At 36.6% G+C, this 19,851-nt stretch overlaps 1 protein-coding gene and 2 long non-coding RNA genes across 4 annotated transcripts; 1 reads left to right on the top strand and 2 right to left on the bottom strand.

Moving 5' to 3' along the window:
• Positions 1-4,765: 4,765 nt before the first annotated feature.
• Positions 4,766-6,652, bottom strand: LOC147519295 (uncharacterized). Its single transcript, XR_015214208.1, has 3 exons — positions 6,607-6,652; positions 5,693-6,090; positions 4,766-4,952 (listed from the first exon to the last, which is right to left on the bottom strand). It is a non-coding gene; the product is annotated as an uncharacterized LOC147519295 (long non-coding RNA).
• A 682-nt stretch (positions 6,653-7,334) lies between these two features.
• LOC147519293 (uncharacterized) lies at positions 7,335-19,311 on the bottom strand. Its single transcript, XM_086594848.1, has 4 exons — positions 19,251-19,311; positions 19,062-19,163; positions 18,636-18,985; positions 7,335-7,562 (listed from the first exon to the last, which is right to left on the bottom strand). Coding segments are annotated over exons 3-4 (345 nt in total). The 5' UTR covers positions 18,980-18,985; positions 19,062-19,163; positions 19,251-19,311; the 3' UTR covers positions 7,335-7,561.
• LOC147519294 (uncharacterized) lies at positions 9,910-12,376 on the top strand. Of its 2 annotated transcripts, none has more exons than XR_015214206.1 (5): positions 9,910-9,941; positions 10,061-10,098; positions 10,598-10,670; positions 10,776-10,877; positions 12,294-12,376. It is a non-coding gene; the product is annotated as an uncharacterized LOC147519294 (long non-coding RNA). The 2 variants fall into 2 exon arrangements; XR_015214207.1 differs by having other exon boundaries at positions 12,287-12,376.
• Positions 19,312-19,851: the final 540 nt, after the last annotated feature.

Here is a 19,851-nt window from a genome sequence, read left to right as displayed (position 1 = left end):
CAAGTCAAGCTGTTCAAGTACGTACACGAAGAATGAAGCAATTTCTTGAGCAACTCACCGTCGCTTCTTAGATTCAGGTTTCTTTCGGCAAAGGCTAACTAATCGGGTTCTTCTTCTTCAAAGGTAAACATCTTTTATTTCTTGATATGTTTTTATGCCATTGTCAAAAATAGTATCAACTACAAAAAAACTGGGACGTGTAGAAAATTAACCATTAGCACAAGGTATAGCTTGAACATAATGAAGTGGAATGTACAATGTTTTTTGATTCGTGAACGGTGAACCCATGATGCATGAGAAACACAAAATGTAAAAGGTATATACACAGTAATTTATCTTTGGTTTCACTCACTAAGTGTAGATTACACAAGGCCTCTGGGTTGCTTCTCATTGGTCTGTGTAACACAATGTGTTTTCCCTTACTAAGCAAACTTGATGGTGAGGGACTAAGAGCTGAATTTCTGACCAATATAGATATGTTTGACGTATCTCCAACATAAATGGAAGCATTTTCAATTCGTCTCTTTTAATAATAACTCTTTAATACACTGCATGTCTTATCTCATCTTATCTTATCTCATCTAGACGTATGTGTTGTTATTCAAGTCACTTTAGACTAGGCAAGGTTGCCTCACACCCTAATAGTTTGAGCTGTTCAGTTTTTTTTTCTTCAGAGCGTAATTGGATAAGTATACACTAATTTTTTTTTTTTTTCTTTAGAGCGTAATTGGATAAGTATACACTGATAGGCTGATATATAGGCTAATACTAGGTTCTTACTTTTGTGCTATATACTTCTCTAATGGATATGGTTCTCTATCAAAGTTTAGGTTCCACTCAACATACGGGCATGGAAAATTAGAGATAAGCTTTGATAGTCTTTAAGCCAGCAACAAATTGTGTTAGCTATGTTTTAGCCTCTTGCTTGAAGACAACTATCTTAATCTAAAACTTTTCTTTCAATTGTTCGCAGAAGATTGAAGAGTAAGCCCTCTGTTATCACCATTAAAACCTTAATCGCTCTCACTCTCCGATAATCAATTTATCAGGTAATCTATTGAAAAGCTAAGGGTTCATTTACATTTGCTTACAAGGTCCAAGATGTTTTGACTAGAAAGTTTGGAATATTTATTAAACCATATCAAACTATGCTTTCTACATTTTTCGCAGTTTTCTCTTCTACCTTTCGGTCTCTCGACACACTAGTTCTGCTGCTCCGTTTACAATAAATTAGGTATGGTTTTTTTGAAACCCATATATGTATTTGTCTTTGAGTATTTCAAAGATAATGACAATAAAAAACATAGACATGAACTTGGATTAGGAAAATATTATTATACTTATATTGAAGTCCTGATTAGATATCCATTTTGATAACCAAACTTTATCATATATGTGTCAGCATTGATTCAGTACTATACTAATCCTTATTTAACTTAGTTTAAGCCTAAAATGTTGCAGATTCGAGAAGCTATGAATTTTTAAAAATATTTGTGGGACGATTTGTCTCCAACCTATGTTAATCTCTGAATAGGTCGCAAACGTTTCTCCTGTTCCCATTCTAGATTACAATCCTTATTGATATGCATGTGAGCCTCCGACTTTATGAAGCATGTTAGTTATCTCCTTGAGGATTGTTTTCAAAGCAGTATATATATTTTGAGTTTTTACCTACTTGGTAACTTTTGTTTTCTTATTTGTTATGAGTTTCATTGCATATCCCTCAGTTTGATGGTTGGCTTTGTTTTTTATTATGACCAGGTGTTCCCTTGAGTATCTTGGGTCTTGATGCATGTATGCAGATGCTTTCCCTTATGAGCAGGATCACTATTTAGCATGCTTTGTTTTCTGTTCACCATTAGAACTTTTGTGTAGGTGGAGGTTGTAATAGTATCCGTGCTACATAATTTACAATGTCCAGAATCCCATCAATGGATTGAGGTGCTTTCTTTTATATGTTTGAAAGTTCCTTTGAGCTTTTACAAGTAAACTCTAAAAGTTTCAATTTATCTTTAAAGACAATTGTTCTTATGTCATAATTAATCCAAATAACTCAAGCTGTCCAAACCCTTTTGCTTCTGCTGATGAGTGTCTGATCATGCCGACACTAGCTTTAATATCTAATTAGTTCTGAATTTGATAGTTCTTACTTGCATGCCTTCCACTCATTGAACCACAGGACTCGCAAGATGTGAAACGTAACAAAAATCTGGCTGAGATGCAATGGAGGATGAGGTTGTACTATAACCATTGGATTTGTATCCAAATTAAATCTGAGCATTTGCAGTTCACCACTTCATATGACAGGTTAATACTATTACAACTATTGTAGATTTGCACAAACAGTATTTCAACTTTTTTGATGGTGGTATTTCAACATTCAGTGGTGCTCGAGGATACACAATTGGTTTTCCGCGTAATGTCACTATTTTGTGGTTAAATAAGAAGTTTGAAAAATCGGGATAACTAAATAAGAAGTTTTTGTACATCTTAGTACTTACCTATCTTTTAGGAATTAAACTCTTTTTGGAAACGGAGAAATCTATACGTATCTTTTAGGAAATAAACTCTTTTTGGAAACGGAAAAACCCACATGAATAGCGACCGGACAAAGAATCAGACACTTATATGCTTACAAAGAGATCATACCACTGTTTTCTGTAACTCTGTAAGGTATTTTCTAATGCTTCAATATTCAAACGGTCAACTATTTGTAGTCTGAACCATTAGTATTAGTGTTGGTATTATTGATTTCTCTCTCGGACTACCCCACCTTGAAAGCAGCATCTCGAGCTCTGAATGCTCTATGTTGATATATACTCCTGTGATCTGTGTTGATTACTGTGGTTTGTGTTGAACCCTTAGAATTACTACCACACCTTGAAAGCAGCATCTCGAGCTCTGACTACTAAAAAGTGTAATGAAAGCACCATGTCTTGAAAATCAAGTCTCTGGAGTTAACAACATAGCAAAAATTCAGCCCACATCTAGCTGCATGACAATGAATCATATAAATAAGTATAAACAGGGAGAATGTAATAGAGTAATAGTGTAGCAATCACAACTACAAGTAGTACCTGTTGCAATATAATTTCAGCACTCCAATATGACCCAATTCACGCTCTAGAAATATCTCTAAGGATACAACACGTACTCATACAGTTGATAGTATCAACCTTAATCTAGAAAACCTACATGGTTCCTCAGTAAAAACTGGCTCCAAAAATTTGAGCAAAGCCAATCATGTTTACAAAACAATTCATATTTTTTTTGGTTAATTGTAATTTTCAAGTGTTTTACTAATAATAAATTGATCTATAAATTGATGCAGCAAATCCAATTTCGAAAACTTATCCTTCTAAAATTCAAAGATATGTTAATGCACTACACCAAAATATTAAAGATAGACGACCCAGAATTTTGCAACGAAATATTGGGAGAAAATCAATACAGATGTCAAATATCAATTGACGTTCCAATCTTTAATTAACATCAAAGACAATCACCAATTCGAAGGAAACTCAACAACTCGAGAAGATTCAGAAAATAAAGCATCAATGAAAGCAATTGATTTTCTGTGCAGTGAGATAGGCTTTGAAGTAGTAGACTATAACTACGAAGAAATAGAAGAAATTTGCAGCAAACTTGAGATTGTAGAAAAAAACGACATGCTTAGAAATCAGTGCATACAAATTCAGGAAGAAGAAATTCAGAGTCTGAAAGAAGATATTAATTATCTAAAGGCAATTATAAAGAGGGAATGGTAGAATTATGATTCTCTCTACATAATTATCTGTTCAGTCTTGGAGATGAGATGACTTATTAGACATTTTTACATATATGGAATTATATCTTTAGTAATTTTTAAATCAAGCAATTTTCTATATGATTTCTTTGTGCGTTGTTACAACTCATTTTTCTGTTTCGTATAACATAACAAAATTAAAAGTAAGCAGATACCAAATCAATATATCATAACCCATTTCAAAGCCCATTTGAAAGCTCATAGACAAGTGAGAAGCAAATGCAAGAAAAAAATCCCAGTAGCTATGTAACCAGTAAGCTAAGGGGTTCACAATGTTCTGTGCTTGAAGAAACCTCTGCATTGCCAAATTCAGAGCAAAAGCATAGAGTTGAGGGAGCATCATGCAAATAAACATCCAGGTTTGATCGGCTATATCTGCTTAGGCCCAATGCTTGCAAGATTGTACTCGAAAGTACCAATATAGAAAGGAAAATAGTAATCTTTGCTCCCAAGTGCAAAATTATGCCCCTGTTGGCAAATGACAACGAGTAATCGTAATTCTTTGCTCCATAGGCAAACATAAGCAAGCAGAGAGATAGACGTAAAGTATATCGAACTACCAAAAATTGTGTTTAGAATGCACAAGGAGGTAACCCTTGCCTAGAATGCATCAGATTATTCTTGCTCTTCCTTATAAATTCACCATTCCTTATAAAACCTCAAGCCAAGTTCATCAACACAGTGAGGCCAGTGATTTTAGCATGGTGATAAGGTAAGTGCCATGGCACAAAATATTCATGTTGGTTTCCTTACAACATCTTCTATTTTATCCTAGAAAAGAACAATGAAAATGCATAGAAAGAGGAAATGAAAGCTTCAATTCACTTGAAAGGTGAAATATGAAAATGGTTATTATTGTCTCTTCTCTTTGCAAGCGTTATCCCATAAGATTAATACATAATCGGAAATAACAACAGAGATGCGGTGATAACATTTCTTCAAGGCAAAATTTCTTGTTTTTTGTTGCTCTTACTTTTTGCCATTACAAAATTTTATGAATTTACACCATTTACATTAAAAGACTGAAAAAGACATCATGTCCAATCAACAACAAGTTCTATGTACAATGAAAGAGTTGTGGGATAATGCAACCCAGGATAACCTTTCTCCTCAAATCCTACAGTTTCCGGCAACCTTCAATTTACACCTATACTTTGTCCACAATCACTTATTTCCCAATTCCTTTACATAAAACCACCAAATATAGCTGATAATGGATGTAAACTTTAAAAGATTAACACTTTTTTGCTAAACAGCAAGAAACCATTACTAAATGCTCGATCTTAATTTATTCATAATGTAGCCCAGTATCATTCTCGAATAACTAGATTGAAGCAATATTACGTGACAGCTATTTCAACTTAAAGTTACTTCAGCATCTCTTTCTTCAATGTGAGAGATATACTGATTAATGATATTCATAAGAATCACATCAAAAATTTAGTGTAACCCAATATAATATTCATATATTCATATGTCATAGCTATCCACATCAAAAATTAAGTAAAAACTAATATAATATTCATATCTCATAGCTCCACAACCCTACATAGTTACTATAATTTTCATAATAATTTAATATAACGGCACCCGTTCATAGAACGGGTTTGAAAACTAGTCAAGACTAATAACAATAGTATCAATCATAAGACATTAAGACTGCATGTTTAGAAACAGGTTTTAAGTGTTTTTCTTACTGTAATAATTTTTCAGACAAAAATAATCTTTCGGACAAAAAGCCTTATTGATGGAGTTCAAATTAGCTTTTGATTAATTAGAACTAAACGTCCCTAAATATGGGAATTCTAGCTAGAGGTGGCACTATTTAGTCTTCTTGAGGTCTAGCTGAGTATAATTTATAATGTGATAGCATTAGAGATTACTTACAAAGCCCAAGCCTCCAAATCTGTGTGCGCCATCCGTAACCTGATATGCCTTGCCGTACCTTGAAATGAAGACTCTTTCATATGGAAGCTCAAGTAAGGCAGCTTTGATTTTTTCACTTTTGAACTTATCTAGATATTCAAATTCGCTCCTGACATCTATGATGTTGTTTGGATAAAAACCAAGAACATGTTCTACATATTTTCCTACGAATGAATTAAGCTCACAGCCAACTGGTGAGTTACTCCGCTTTAATGTTTCAATGTCTGTTATCGTTGGTTCAAGACGTTGCACTGTGAGCATGGATGTGAGACTGGCTGTATAACTAGCTGTCACCACAAAGACAACGAAAAGCCAGACTACCATCACAACTCGAGTGAAGTTGTTACGCAAATCCTCTCCTGTAAAATAAATCAATAAACCAAAAGTTATATTAGGGAGCGTATGCCAAATTTACATTAAACATATAACCTTGGGGAGGCGCTCAAGTGCTCAAAGCACCAGGAGGACATGGAAACATTTTATGATAAAATACATCTATATGGATGACCAAAGGGTGGGTGACGGTCACACTAAGCAAAATTCTATCAGGCGGTTCCATACTTCCATGCTTTGCAAAAGTTGTAAGTTACATGTTGAAAATTAGTGTATATTTTAATTAAGGATTTCACATATTCACTAGTTTCCGCTGCCAGATCCATTTGGCAAAGAAAGAAACAGCTATCAAAATTTTGACGCCAAGTTTATTTAACATTAGAAAAACATGATATCAAGTTCATTAGCATAAAAGAAAATTTCTGGATGTCTCTGATGCCTCCTAGTCCTTAGTCCTGACAAGCACAAATCATAACCATGCCAATTACGATATCCGAGCAGTTAGCTACTTTGATTATGTTTGTGTTTGTAGATGAACTTACTGTGTGCAAAGAATAAAGTGGAGAATGTAAACCACATTGCAGTGCTACTACAACAGAGCATGGTTTTAGCAGCGCCATACCCCATCGCTAAAGGTGCCTTTGAGCGTGGCAAAAGATCTGTCACAACGCACCAGATGGCGTTGCAAAGGCGTGGCTAAAAAGTGCGTCTCAAATACTCAAATGCAACGCCAAAAGTGGCGTGGCAAATGTTCCTAGTTTGTTGCGACGCTTATGGGCGCTGCTAATACACTAATTCCGTTGCTAATTCATTTATGAAAATTAAGTTAATTGCAAATTTATTTCAAACTATTTGCGGCTTACGCCGCGAAAAGAGAGCTTGTAACAACTAGGATGGCGTTGCAAAAGTGATACCTTTAGTGCACAACTAGGCATCATAAAAGGCAACCTTTTGCTACACTATTTCCGTTGCACAAAGTTTGAATTTTTAGTCGTACATTTGGCGTGGCAACAGGCGCGTCCATAAATTTAGCGACACACTAAGTGTGGCAAAAGTGTCTACGTTACGGTAGAATCAAATCTTTTAGCTACACCAAAATTGTTGCGAATGATATAAATTCTTAAAAACACACGCTTTATTTGGGACGATTTAGCATTACAAATGGTGCAATTCATATATATACCTGTACATTTTCATTTACATAATCCTGCCCAAAACAATTTTTATAGAACACAGTAACCCTATAACAATTCACCACAAATCATAACAAAATGAATTTCATTACCAAATCATTCAATACAAAAGATCTTAAAGAATTCACATAACTATTTTTTGTGAAAAAATATCGTCTCACATAATCTTAACAATGTTCAACTAAATTTAGACGAATTATTCAAAACTAAAATTCCACAAATAATGTCTATAGCATGCTAATTTGAGCAGCATCCACTCGGAGCTTCTTCTTGATTCTACTACTTCTGGCAACCAATCGACCAATCTGGCACAACAAAAAAAAAAAAAAAAATCACTTTAGTAAATTTATTAGAAATATTAATAAACCTAATATACACAAGTTGGCAATGCATGTGAAACTATGCACCTCCTATAAGCGTGCGTAAATTGGTGCCCATAGCCAAAAGCTTAGAAAGAACTTATCAAAGTTATAACTCGATCACATTCATGAAGGTACAGATCAAATAAGAAGACAAAAATAGCCAAAAGCTAATAAATTTTGAACTAAATTGTACATGTAAATGCCAAACCATTAAAAAACCTCGTGTCATAAAGTTATCACCAATGAAACAATAAAATAAGCAAGGCTAAACATCAAGTAAATCAAGCAAACAAGCTCAACTACAAAAAGCAGTTCCAACAGATGGCAGAGTCAGATGTAAAGGTATCGGGCGTGGGATGCTTCCTGTATACTCAAAATAAAAGGACTCAAATAAGAGTTGTGGGCATAGCAGCTCATTCCCAACTCCAGGCACAACATAAGAGGGAGGTGTGGTATATTTGTCAACACGTTGCTACATTCATTGGTTTGACTCAATAACTGCTTTCTTATCGTTAGAACACGTTTTTTACCTTATCGGTCCCATCTATCATTAGAGTCTGAAAACGAGATATTTCTCGTTGTAGAAATGGGCTTCTAGCTCGTTTAGGGCTTCAGTTGTCCTTCACTCTATTACCTTCTATTCGAAGTCTCGTTTAGGGCCCGTAGACATGCAATAACCTGGCTCCGTTAACTCTTGGCTATAGCCTGCGGATACGGTGGCACTTCGGACTACAAGAAAATGGACTTTTGCCCACGGATACCCGATATTTTTTGCCACGGTCATGAACCCTTGCTATTTTTCCTACGATTATTGACCGTAGCAAATAGTTTTAAGCTCGTAAGCATACTTAAATACCATTACCCACGGTTTACATTACTTGGGGGTGGGTGTCACCCAGAGAGAAACCGTCGGGTAAGACTTTTTTTTGCTGTAGATTCACATCCACGCGTTTTGACCGTGGGGTTAGGGCCCGAAACTGTTGCTAAAACATACACTCGAATACTAAATCGATCAGTTATTCTATTTTCTTCTTCCTCACCACCACCAATTTAGCCGCCCCCCCCCCACTTTTTCTCTCTCTTTCTCTCTCTCTTTCTACTTCTCTCATCTCGACAAGGTAAGTAAAGCAAAAAATCTGTTTCAAGCACCGATTTTTTTTCCTTTTAGGGTTTTATTTGACAAAATTAGGAGAACTAATTTTTCAATTTTTATTTTCATATGATTTATAGAACGGGAAGGGGATTACAAGCTTTGTTTCTCTTCTCCGAACTAGGGGTGATAATTTGGCCCTCAGGCCCTCAACCCGGCCCTCAAAAATGCGCGTCAAAACCCTCAAAAGTTGGCCCTCACAGATTTGAGGGGCGGGCTGGCCCGGCCCTCATGCTTGTTAGGGGCGGGCTAGGGTCTAGGTTCTGGAGCATAGGCCTACCAAGATTTGGCCCCTTCCAAGCCCTCACTTGGCCCTCAGTATTTTTTTTTTTCGATAAGATATATTTTATTTTTTTACATTATATATGTAAGGTACCACAATTATCCCTATTTGAACTAAATATTTTCACTACAAATGATGTTTAATAATAGTAGTTTACCACATATCATATGAGGTATTTTGTAATTTGAGTAAAAGAGTTCAAATATAAAAAGAAAAGTGAATTATGATTATTTTGTGTAAACCCAAAATAAATGTGATAATTTATGTATTATACTATATATTTGTGTAAACCCTAAAAGAAAACCATATTTTCTTGTTATTTTACATTATATTTATGTATTATACTATAATTATCTAAATTGTATAAAAAAATTATTAAATTAGTTTTCAATAGGGGATAAATTATAACATAATATAATATATGCACTTTTGTAATTGATTTAATGATATGTATATAAGTCATACATAAATCAAATCCAACCTAACAACATAGTTAAGTATTAAAAATGTAGATATTTTAAGAATATCATCTCTTCCACCATCTCTATCTATTTTTTTTCTAAAGATATAAGAATTAGTTTTGTATACTTATATACATATCATTAAATCAATTACAAAAAAAAAAAAAAAATTACAAAAAAAATAGTAAACTAGTGAAGTATAATTAGACCGGGCCCGACCCGGCCCTCATTTGGCCCTCAAAATGAGGGGGGGGGAGTTAAGGGCTTGAGTTTTCATGCTTGACCCTACTCGACCCGGCCCTCAATATCAAATAGGGGCGGGCTGACCCGGCCCTCAATCATGAGGGCTTTTATGGTTTGAGGGCCGGGCTAGCCCGGCCCGGCCCTTTTATCACCCCTACTCCGAACTCCCCCATTACAAGTTGAAGGTGACGTATAATCTTTTATTATACTATTTTTTTTTTTTTTTTTTTTTTTTTTAATCGATGTTGCACTTGTGAGTATGTAATCATCAAGACCTAATTTATCTTTCGACCAAACATCTCAGATTATTCGACTGTCCTCAACGTGCAACCTTTATTCAAGGTAAAGAATTTAATATTTATCTCATTGTATTGATGGTTTAACTGTTTTTGGTTTTATTTTTTTTTTTTTTTTTTATTACCGTTCTTATGTCTTACTTGGTATTGTTGGACTGAATTTATGAATTGGGGTGTTTAGCTTTTAGTTGTCTGGGCTTGCATCAAGTTTTCTTATAAGTTGGTCAATGTATATCTTTGTTCTGTTCTCCAGGAGCTGCTAAGTACTTGCAACACATTCTTTACTTGTTCAATGCCTACTCTTATGAAAAAGCATAATTTACTTGTTCAAAGCCTACTCTTATTCCTTATAGATTGTTTTAGAATAAAGTCGGAAATTAGTGCGTGGGTGAACCCCCAGAAAAGGGGTCAATGCCTGACTTTTGTATATGAGATAGGTATGATTATGTATAATATGGGTTATAGTTGAACTGATTTACAGTATATTCAGCCATTTGAGAGTGAACAGCTATCCTAAGTTGATCTCTTGGTTGTTGATGAAGCAGCTGCGATTCCATTGCCAGTTGTGAAGTCTTTGTTTGGTCCTTATCTCATCTTTCTCTCATCTACTATTAATGGGTACAACATGCGTCAGTTATCTTATTCAAGTTATTTTATACAATGTCTTCATTGATCTTCGCTCACACTAACTGTTGATTGTATATTCTTTTCAACGCTATGAAGGCACTGGCCGCTCCTTATCTTTAAAGCTTATGCGGCAGTTGAAACAACAAAGTTGTATGCCCAATCAGATGCCAACAATTCCTGTGGAGAATTCTCTGTCAGGTACAGTTTTGACATGAACTTTAGTTTAACTCATTTAGTTCTTTTGTTTCATAACTTTATGCTAAATCTTTTCTAGTATATATCATTATGGGGAAAATACAGTAAAGTTGGGGCATTTCCGATTGTGTTAGAGCATCCCCAATGGTTAATGTCAATATATCTCATTGTTGTGGTGATTTTTAGGAGATGTAACTTTTGTATAAATCCTCACTTCCTGCACTTGTCGCCCACAAGCATTCTCCCATATTTTTCTTTTAGCTAGGGAAAGTGGAACAAAGTAGCTAGGTAAAATTCATTTATCGGAATTAAACACAATTTGGCTTCAATTACCTGCAAATACAAAAATGAAGTACAAACTACAAACCTGATACCCGTATATCCTGCTTGACTACCCATGATTGAACTACCTATATATCCTGTGTCAAATGCGTCACTGTGGTAGTAATTTTGGGTGAAAATAGCATGATAGCACTATTGAATCCAAGCTGCCACATAGGAAACTTAGTGCCTCGCGCCCTTGTCTCTGATCATACAATACTGGGATTTCGTGCCTTCGAAACTCTTGAATACGTGTCCCTTGTCAGAGATTGCCTTTCCTGGTATGGATGTGATGTAGGATATCATAACTAGAAAGAAATTGATAATCACTTTTTTTATTTTCATTTTATTATTTAGGCAGTATTTACAAGAGTTTTGAAGTTTTTAAATTGAGTTCCGAAGTTAAATTGACACGGATAGGTGTGTCCGTATCCGACACGGCAAATTCTGAAAATTTTAGGTATATCACATACAATGTGTCCGACACGGACAGTAGATACATATCCAACGCGGATTATTTTCCAAATTTGGCGTGTCCATGTTACATAGAGTTCTAAAAGGTTTACGGCGTTCCTTTATAATATAGTAGGTTTTAGTATCAAGAGTTATGGTTTTAGTAGATTTGCAAAAGCTACAATATATAGGGAGCTTGAAAAAGTAAATTCATATCTTTGATTGAGCATGCTCAACAATACTGGTACTTTTGAGTTGCCACCTAAGCAGCTCTAATGTGATATATGAATGAAATAAGGGTGCGACTACCCCACATGGCCCATGACACAAAAAATAACGAAGTCAGCCCCTATTGGTTGTTTGTATCTAAAGAAAATTAAATCAAGAATAACTGAATTTACATGAGAAAAAAAATCCATTTTCTCTCTTCTCTCCTTTCTATGCCAAAAACCCCATCACTTTCTCTCTTATTTTTCATTAACAAAAGCTTAAACATGATTTCATGTGGGCGAGTTAAATCCATTTAATAAATTTTGGTGTCTCATGGCTCAAACCACCGTGTATTTGTACAAAGTATGAATTTTATTCGAGTGTGAAATTCAATAGTCCTTATTTAAGTTTTTTGTTTTGGTTTCAAGAAAACAGTCAGATAGTATTGCAAACAAGAGAGATACTTCGAGCTTTGCCTTCTTTGGTTGATGTTAATGTTCCTGATGGAAATCACTTCATCAGTATCTTGAGGAGATGTGCATGGTCAGGGGTACTCTGCTTTAGTAATTAGTATTGCTATACTAGTAATACTACTCTCGGAAACAAATGCATTGTATCGGAAAGAGATTGTTTGTGTTTGGATGAAGGTTTTAGGTGTTATGAGAATGGTAGACCTGATGTTTCTATACTAAGTGGCGTTGGCAACCCAAAGATTGTAACTTGCCTGTGTACACAAGCTTCACTCTTTTTTTTTGTAAGTTTGGTGTGTTAATTTTCTAGTCTTATGTTTGAATGTTGAAATGGGAAATTTTTCATTTTCCTTATGTATAACATGATTTTATCTAGTTTAACAATTTCATTTCGAGACAGAGTTTCATCATGCATTACTATATATAGCACCATGTACTATATGTAGTGGAGGACCCATGAGTGTTTATCTCATATTTAAGTGAATTACTACACACATGGTGCTATTTGTTCTTGCTCTTAGAACCTTGTAAATTTGCTTTGTTTTAAATCCCAATGCAAGTTTGACTTGAAACATAGTTAGCATAAAAATTATGTCCAAGATAAGTGGTTGATATCATTACATGGTGCCCTCGGGGTAAGACTTAACATAGAAAGCATTTGTTTCACCTACTTAAATGTTGTATAGAAATATAGTTAACATCTGTTTCACCTACTTCTACTACGAAAGTGTCAAGTTGTATAGAAGTAACATCTGCTCCAATGAAGCTTTGCTTCATGTATGCAATTTTGACTTTATATTTTGTTTGATTTTAGTGGTAAGTATTTTACATTCCTACCATTATAAGCCGTTCCTTGTTAATGATTGAGTTTTCTTAGACTTTAATTTAGTTGCACTAATATGATTATGCATGGCATCATCTTAACGAATAACGAGTTAACAAACTTTAATTATATTTTGTTTGATTTTAGTGGTAAGTATTTTACATTCCTACCATTATAAGCCGTTCCTTGTTAATGATTGAGTTTTCTTAGACTTTAATTTAGTTCCACTAATCTGATTATGCATGGCATCATCTTAACGAATAACGAGTTAACAAACTTTAAACCAGTTACTAGGGTTGGCAACTAGTTTGATGAGTATAAAGCAAGTTTTGACGTTGATTAGTATGAAATCTCGGGTAGCCATATTGCAGGATTTGCAGCACGTCTTGGCAAGCATGAAGTGCGCAAAGTATGTAAAAGGTTAGACTTGGATTAATGGTATCGTGAAGGCTGGATGATGAAGATGGGCGTGTTCAAGTCCATGTTCTTATTTTAGAGTCGGAACATAACTTATGCTTTCCTTGTAATGGCTTGTATTTCCCCTTATTAAGTTGTTCCGTGTTTACTTTTTCATTTGTTATGTTTGTTTTGTTTTTGCACTTGGAATTCTATCTTTTGATAATTGTGCAATGAAGAATTTGTAGAAAGTTTTGTTGATATGATTGGAGGTTGTGTAATTGGAAAGAATGTGTAGAAACAGGTTGATATGTGAAAACAGCCAACTAATTTTTTTTTAATAGAAAAAAGAGTTTTGCCACGGTCCAAAGCCGTGGCTAATATAGTATAACCCACGGCCTCTGGCTGAAGGAAAAACTGATCTTATCCCACGCATTACGACCGTAGGAAAAACTGACTTTTTGCCACGGACTATCCCACGGTTTCTGCCGTGGCCATACCGACGGCAATAACTGACGCAACGACCGTAGCTATTGGTAGGCTTTACCGACGGTCATGACTGTGGGCATACCATTGCCGACGCACAAAAACCCCACGGTCCTGCGACGGTCCAAAACCCTTTTCCCACGGTTTTAGACCGTGGGCAAAAACCAGTTTTCTTGTAGTCAACGAGCATCGAAGCCAAGATATCACTGCTGTGTACTGTGACGTTAAACCCATACCCCTAGACTGGCAAGTTAAGATAGAATATCCCTTAGGGGTTGACTTATCCTTTTCTTGCCCTAACCTAGGCTTGTGTGGAACCGTACTCAAAGTAAACCTATTTGTCCGACAGATGACGATCCGGAGAGAACAAGAACAATCCGAGCTACATACATTCTTTTTTTCGTTCATCGACTCTCGATGGATTACTCCCTTCGCCTTTTGGGGCTATGGGAGTCATCCTTAGAGTCCGTACCAAAGCTTTCTAGAGGTGCCTATAAGGAAGTGAAAATAAATAGGATGATTCCACCGTAGTTTATTGGTCGTTAGGTCGGTGAAACTGTCCCTGTAGCTAAAGGCAGTAGTTCGCATTCTAGTTCTATTTTTGTAGACCAGATGGGACCTCAACTTGGTTTCCAAAAAGCAACCGACTCTTTCCAGGTCTAGTGCCGAAGCAGAGCACAAGGCACTCGCCCTTACTACCTCTGAACTGTTATGGCTTTCTTACTTGCTACGCGCTCTACCGGCCGTGTAGCGGTTTTTGCTCCAGCTCCAGGTGCAGGGGCAAATCCAGGTGCTGTTACTTTTTGAGTTCGAGCAGATTGAGAGGCAGGGCCAAAGCCCGTTGATTAACCAGATCTACCGGCAGCTTACCCCGCATCTTAACAAGCAGCTAAGGCAGAAACCCCATTAACCCATAACGTCTTTCTCTTTCTCCAAATTCCAGAGTTGTCTACAGTGACATAGCTTGATCGGAGCTGAGCTAGGCACTTGCTACAGGGCGACCGACCGAGACTCTACGGCAGCGAGCTTTTATCGTTCTCGGAGGCGGGGCCAAAGCCCCTTCTTTGTCTTTGAACGGTATTTCCGCGATGCGCGGTTCGGATGCGAGAAACCGCTATATGGCCGTTTTGAAAGAGGCGCAAAGGAGGAAGCAGAGGGGGAGCGGCGATGCAGGCAAAGACAAGCTTTTCTTTGAAAAGCAATGCTGTAATCCCAAGTCGATGCGAGAGATTGCAAAGTTGAGAAACATGACCGCCGACAGAGGCTGCTGCTTGCCGCCGCGCGTTTCGATGATAAACCGCTATGCTGGGCTGAAAATTCGAATCAGTTGTCACTCCTTTGGCTCCTCACTTCAAACTCTCGGGGTCGTGTTATCCACTCCTTCATCAAGGTTAGGTCGACCGGACCCGGGATCGAAGTCGAAAGTACGACCCAACTCTAGAGGCTTAACCGGAAAAGGATGCTCCACCTCGCCCGGTGTATATTAAGTTTGTATAAACGAGGTTTTGGCCTTTTTATGACAACCTTAAGTCGTTTTAACAGAGAAGAGGCCATTGGTTGAATTCATCCGTAACACTTGTTTCATTTTTGTTCAGTAATCGGAGCCGAAGTTCTAAATATAAATACCCTGACTTGATTCAGGTACACCTGATTCATGATGCAAAAGAAGTTCCATCCATTCATATTGACGTACTTTCTAAGAGAAGGACGACTTGCCTTCCAGCCCCCAATAAAATTCTAAGACGTGAATATCATCTCCATTTGATCATGAGTAGTGGTTGGGCAGTTCTTCATCTTAACTTCACTTCTCTTCACTTCAAACAGTTGATGTTTTGTGTTTCAGATCCTTGCTTTGTTTAAGTATCCCTTCCCTCCCCCCTCCCCTCTCTGCATATGTACTTACTAAGAGACAATTTGATTGCCTTCCCAAATCTGTTGTCACTTTCTATTCCATCTTTCCAGCCAGTAAAATAAACTAACATGAACATCATCTCCATTTCCAGAGACCCATGACTAGTGGTTGGGCAGTTCTTTCAGCGCTAACTCAACTTCAATTCAAACATTTGATGTTTTGGATCCCCCTTTCTTAACATCCGCACGAGTGGGCATTTTCATTCTGCAATGCCCATGCTTGCTTTATTAGCATATCCATGTTGATGCCTGTGAATTCTTCATTCCTATGCCCCTTCATCTTTTTGGCATCCGCAAGATTATCCCACTTAACAAACAATCAACTTTTTCAGACGGATTACCCGACAAAAGAAAATTCCTAAGCATGGTTACATATTCTTTTTAAACCGAGGTCGGTCACTAGTAGTCGCCATATTATGGATTGTTACACTAGTAAGCATGTGTTTAGCTAATCGGATCTCCCCTTGGAAACAAGGCTCTAACAGCCCAAATTTTAATGATTTTTTCTCGAAAGTAAGTCTCAACTAGCAGAGCTAGGGCTCACCCAAATACCTCTCAAGTAGAGTTCCCCATTTAATTCCAAATGTATTATGAACTTCCACCTTCTTGGCATTAGAGATGTCATTCATGAAGGTATTACATTTCTCATTATCGATGATTTTTCCAATAGATTGTTAGGTCTCTCTCCAAGAAGCCAGACACATTCTCCAGGATTCTTTTGCTAGCATTGGTGATAAGGAAGATCACAAGCAAACTTTAAGTGAGTAAGACTTGAATAACCAGCTGTTCACCACCATTCATTTGATCCTATTACTAGCATAAAGCCATTTGATGCTCTAAATAGACCCTCCCAATGTCTCCTTTTCAGTTTTATAACTAGCGCTTTGGGACTGGTTATCCCGTGTGGGATAAGGCAGTTCCAACAGATGGCAGTCAGATGTAAAGGTATCGGGCGTGGGATTTCTGACACATTCTTGCATATCCAGTATGCACCAAGAAAACAACACAAGTATCAGCGAACAGATACACCAGTGTATAAAAGGCATGTTACACACCTCATTACCGCCTCTAAGCTAGTGGGTGGGACTATTGCCTGATGTCCCAAGGCCCTTTCCAAGCAGTTGGAAGCCCTTCTTATGACAATACATCAGACGATTCTGACATTACTTGTAATAGGCAATGATATATAACTACTAAGCAGATCAGTAAAGATTTAGATTTTTTGAACCACTATGAACAAGAAGTAAAAATCTCAATGAAGAAATTAAATCCGAGAGGGCATCTTCTGTCAATGGCTATATCCTAGGAATTAAGCACCACAGCCGTTGCTCATTTCAGGTGACGACTCACACAAATGGGGAAAAATGGCTTGTGAGAGCACACGAGATTTCACACAACAACAAGTTAATAATTATAATAAAATAGAAAAGGAAACACATGCATAGACGTCCAGAATTAAGTGCATTAAAAAATCCAGCCCCTAAATAACTAGGCACCAAAACTCACTGAAGAAGATTGAAACTAAAGTTTTCCTTTCCATTTCCTCTGAATTGATCAAAGATGTATGAAAAAGCTCTCCCGAGTAAAATGTGAGTTCATTGAGAGATTACCCCTAGAGTCGAATCGTGTTTCAACATATCAAAAGTTAAAAACAAAACGTGTTGTGAGAAGTGCAAACTGGAGCTAACACCAAAATAATGTCCAAAGTCTACCCATTGCAAACATCATGCAAATTGTGGCTTTTAAGCAGTACAGAAACAAACTAATCAACAAGGGCCTACTGAAGTAGAATCAATATATTGTGATGTATCTCGAAAAGATGAAAGAAGGCATTAGAAACTTGATATGGAAATCAAGGCAGGATAGGTTGACTGAAATTCTACCAGAATACAAGCTCACTATGTTCCTGATTTGCATTGGTTCTAAAAGTTACAAAAGATGTTCAAATATGCTACTCCTATACTGACGCCAATACAGAGAGGGAGGGCAATGTTTTATTGCATTATCCAAATGCCGCAAAATAACAATTTAGTACCCTTTTTTTTTTTTGGACAATTTAGTACCCCGTTAAAGAATGATCACAAAAGGTAAAATAAGACCCAAATATTGCAATTATATGCATGAAAATGTCAAATTTAGTTCTTTACGTATTGATAGCATCTCTACTACTATGGATATAGCACTAAGGATAGAAGCCTGTTTCCATTATAAGGAGAACAGAATATGGTTGTTCTCCTTTTCGGTTTTATAACTAGCGCTTTGGGACTGGTTATCCCGCGTGGGATATATAAGGCGTGTCTACTTTCTCCTACGTCAGATCGAAGTAATTCGGCTCTGGGGAGAATCTGGCTGTTTTCACATGCCAATCGAGAATGGGCTAACTACCTATATAGAGGCTGCAAAGGAAGCATAGGGGGCAGAAGCTGATGCAGAGGCAACACAATTTCATTAAAATAAAAATAAAAAAATGTCATACAATATCTAAGGAACTATGGCACTGGTTATCTGACGTCTTAAAGGTTCAGACACAACAAGCTTTCAAGGAATTATCAATGCCTCGATGTGTACACCTAATTGTCAATCATATATCCCTAATTGTGTGAAAAAAAAAAAAAAAAAAAACCAATACATCATTAACAGAAGATAAGATACCAATATTTCTTACTTGCTTAAAGTTCTCAAACTACGTACCATTGAGAACCTCCACTGAACTGTAGCATCCAAGCCTCCATCCTAGCTTGAACGGCCAAAACCTCTTCCAATTTAGTTCTTTGGGATACCATTTCAGCAGTGAGCTCGTCATTACGTTTTTCAGCTTCCTCAGCCCTCGTCCTTTGTACTTCCTCTTCAGCACTGCTCCTTTGCACTTCCTCCTCTAAGTGAATGGATCTCATCCTTCTAGCTGATGGTGGCATGACACCATGCCCAAGGCCTTTATAATATCCAGATCTTACACCCAATACTGTACTAAAAATTTCATCCTCAGTCTTTGGCTCACCACCTTCTGCTTCAGACTCAACTTTAAGTTGTCGCATCCGGTTCTGTAAGTTTAAACTAGGGATAAATATATGAAATTAAAGTGCAATGGTAAAAGCAAGTAAGAGTCATTTAACTTACATAATTTTCCTGAGCTACAGGACTAGTCCATCCCTTACTACTAAAGTGGGTTCGACGGTAGAATTCAATCTTTCCCACAGTTTGTTGGGTTTCAGAGTCGCGCTGAAAAATATTTGAAAACGCATAATTTATTTTAAATAATAGTACACAACTCCAAAGCAACATAAATTATGTAAATAAAAAATATACCGATTCCTCGAAGAAATGTAGAAATGACTTTGAACCAGCACAATGGTTTGTTGAGAGCTTTTGCCGACATTTTGATTTCGCTTTCGCTAATTTTCTGAAGTAAAATGAATATTGTATTACAAGTTGTATTTGAATAATATAATCATATAATCAGTGGCTCATTGGACTCAACTTTGAACTAAGATGGGATAAATGTAAAGAGCTGCATTATTGCCTAATCTCAAGTTAAGAGGAAAACAAAGGGTCTCAGCCTTAATAAAAAAAATTAGAACAATCCTTTCCTTGGAACATAGCCAGACTACCACTTCAACCTCAAAAATATAATTATATCCTCTTCTAGATTTCCTTAATTTCCTCAAAACACATGAAACCAATCACAACAATAACCAGCCAACAATAACCATTTAAAGAAGACTAATAAGTAAACTATCATACCTTGAAATCTTCCTTCAAACCAATCACAACAAGCATCCCATTTATCTTGCCCACGCCACTATAAGGATTTCATTTGGCCGTACACTTTGCATCATTTCCAAAACGCGTTTATAGTGCAAGTGAAGAAGACACCTATATCCTCTTAAGCTCCCCTAATATCTTGTCC

The sequence above is a fragment of the Coptis chinensis genome, chromosome 2, assembly GCF_015680905.1.
Source record: "Coptis chinensis isolate HL-2020 chromosome 2, ASM1568090v1, whole genome shotgun sequence".
NCBI lineage: Eukaryota > Viridiplantae > Streptophyta > Magnoliopsida > Ranunculales > Ranunculaceae > Coptis > Coptis chinensis.
The sequence above is the reverse complement of the archived record's forward strand: the minus strand, read 5'-3'. Positions and strand labels throughout refer to the sequence as shown.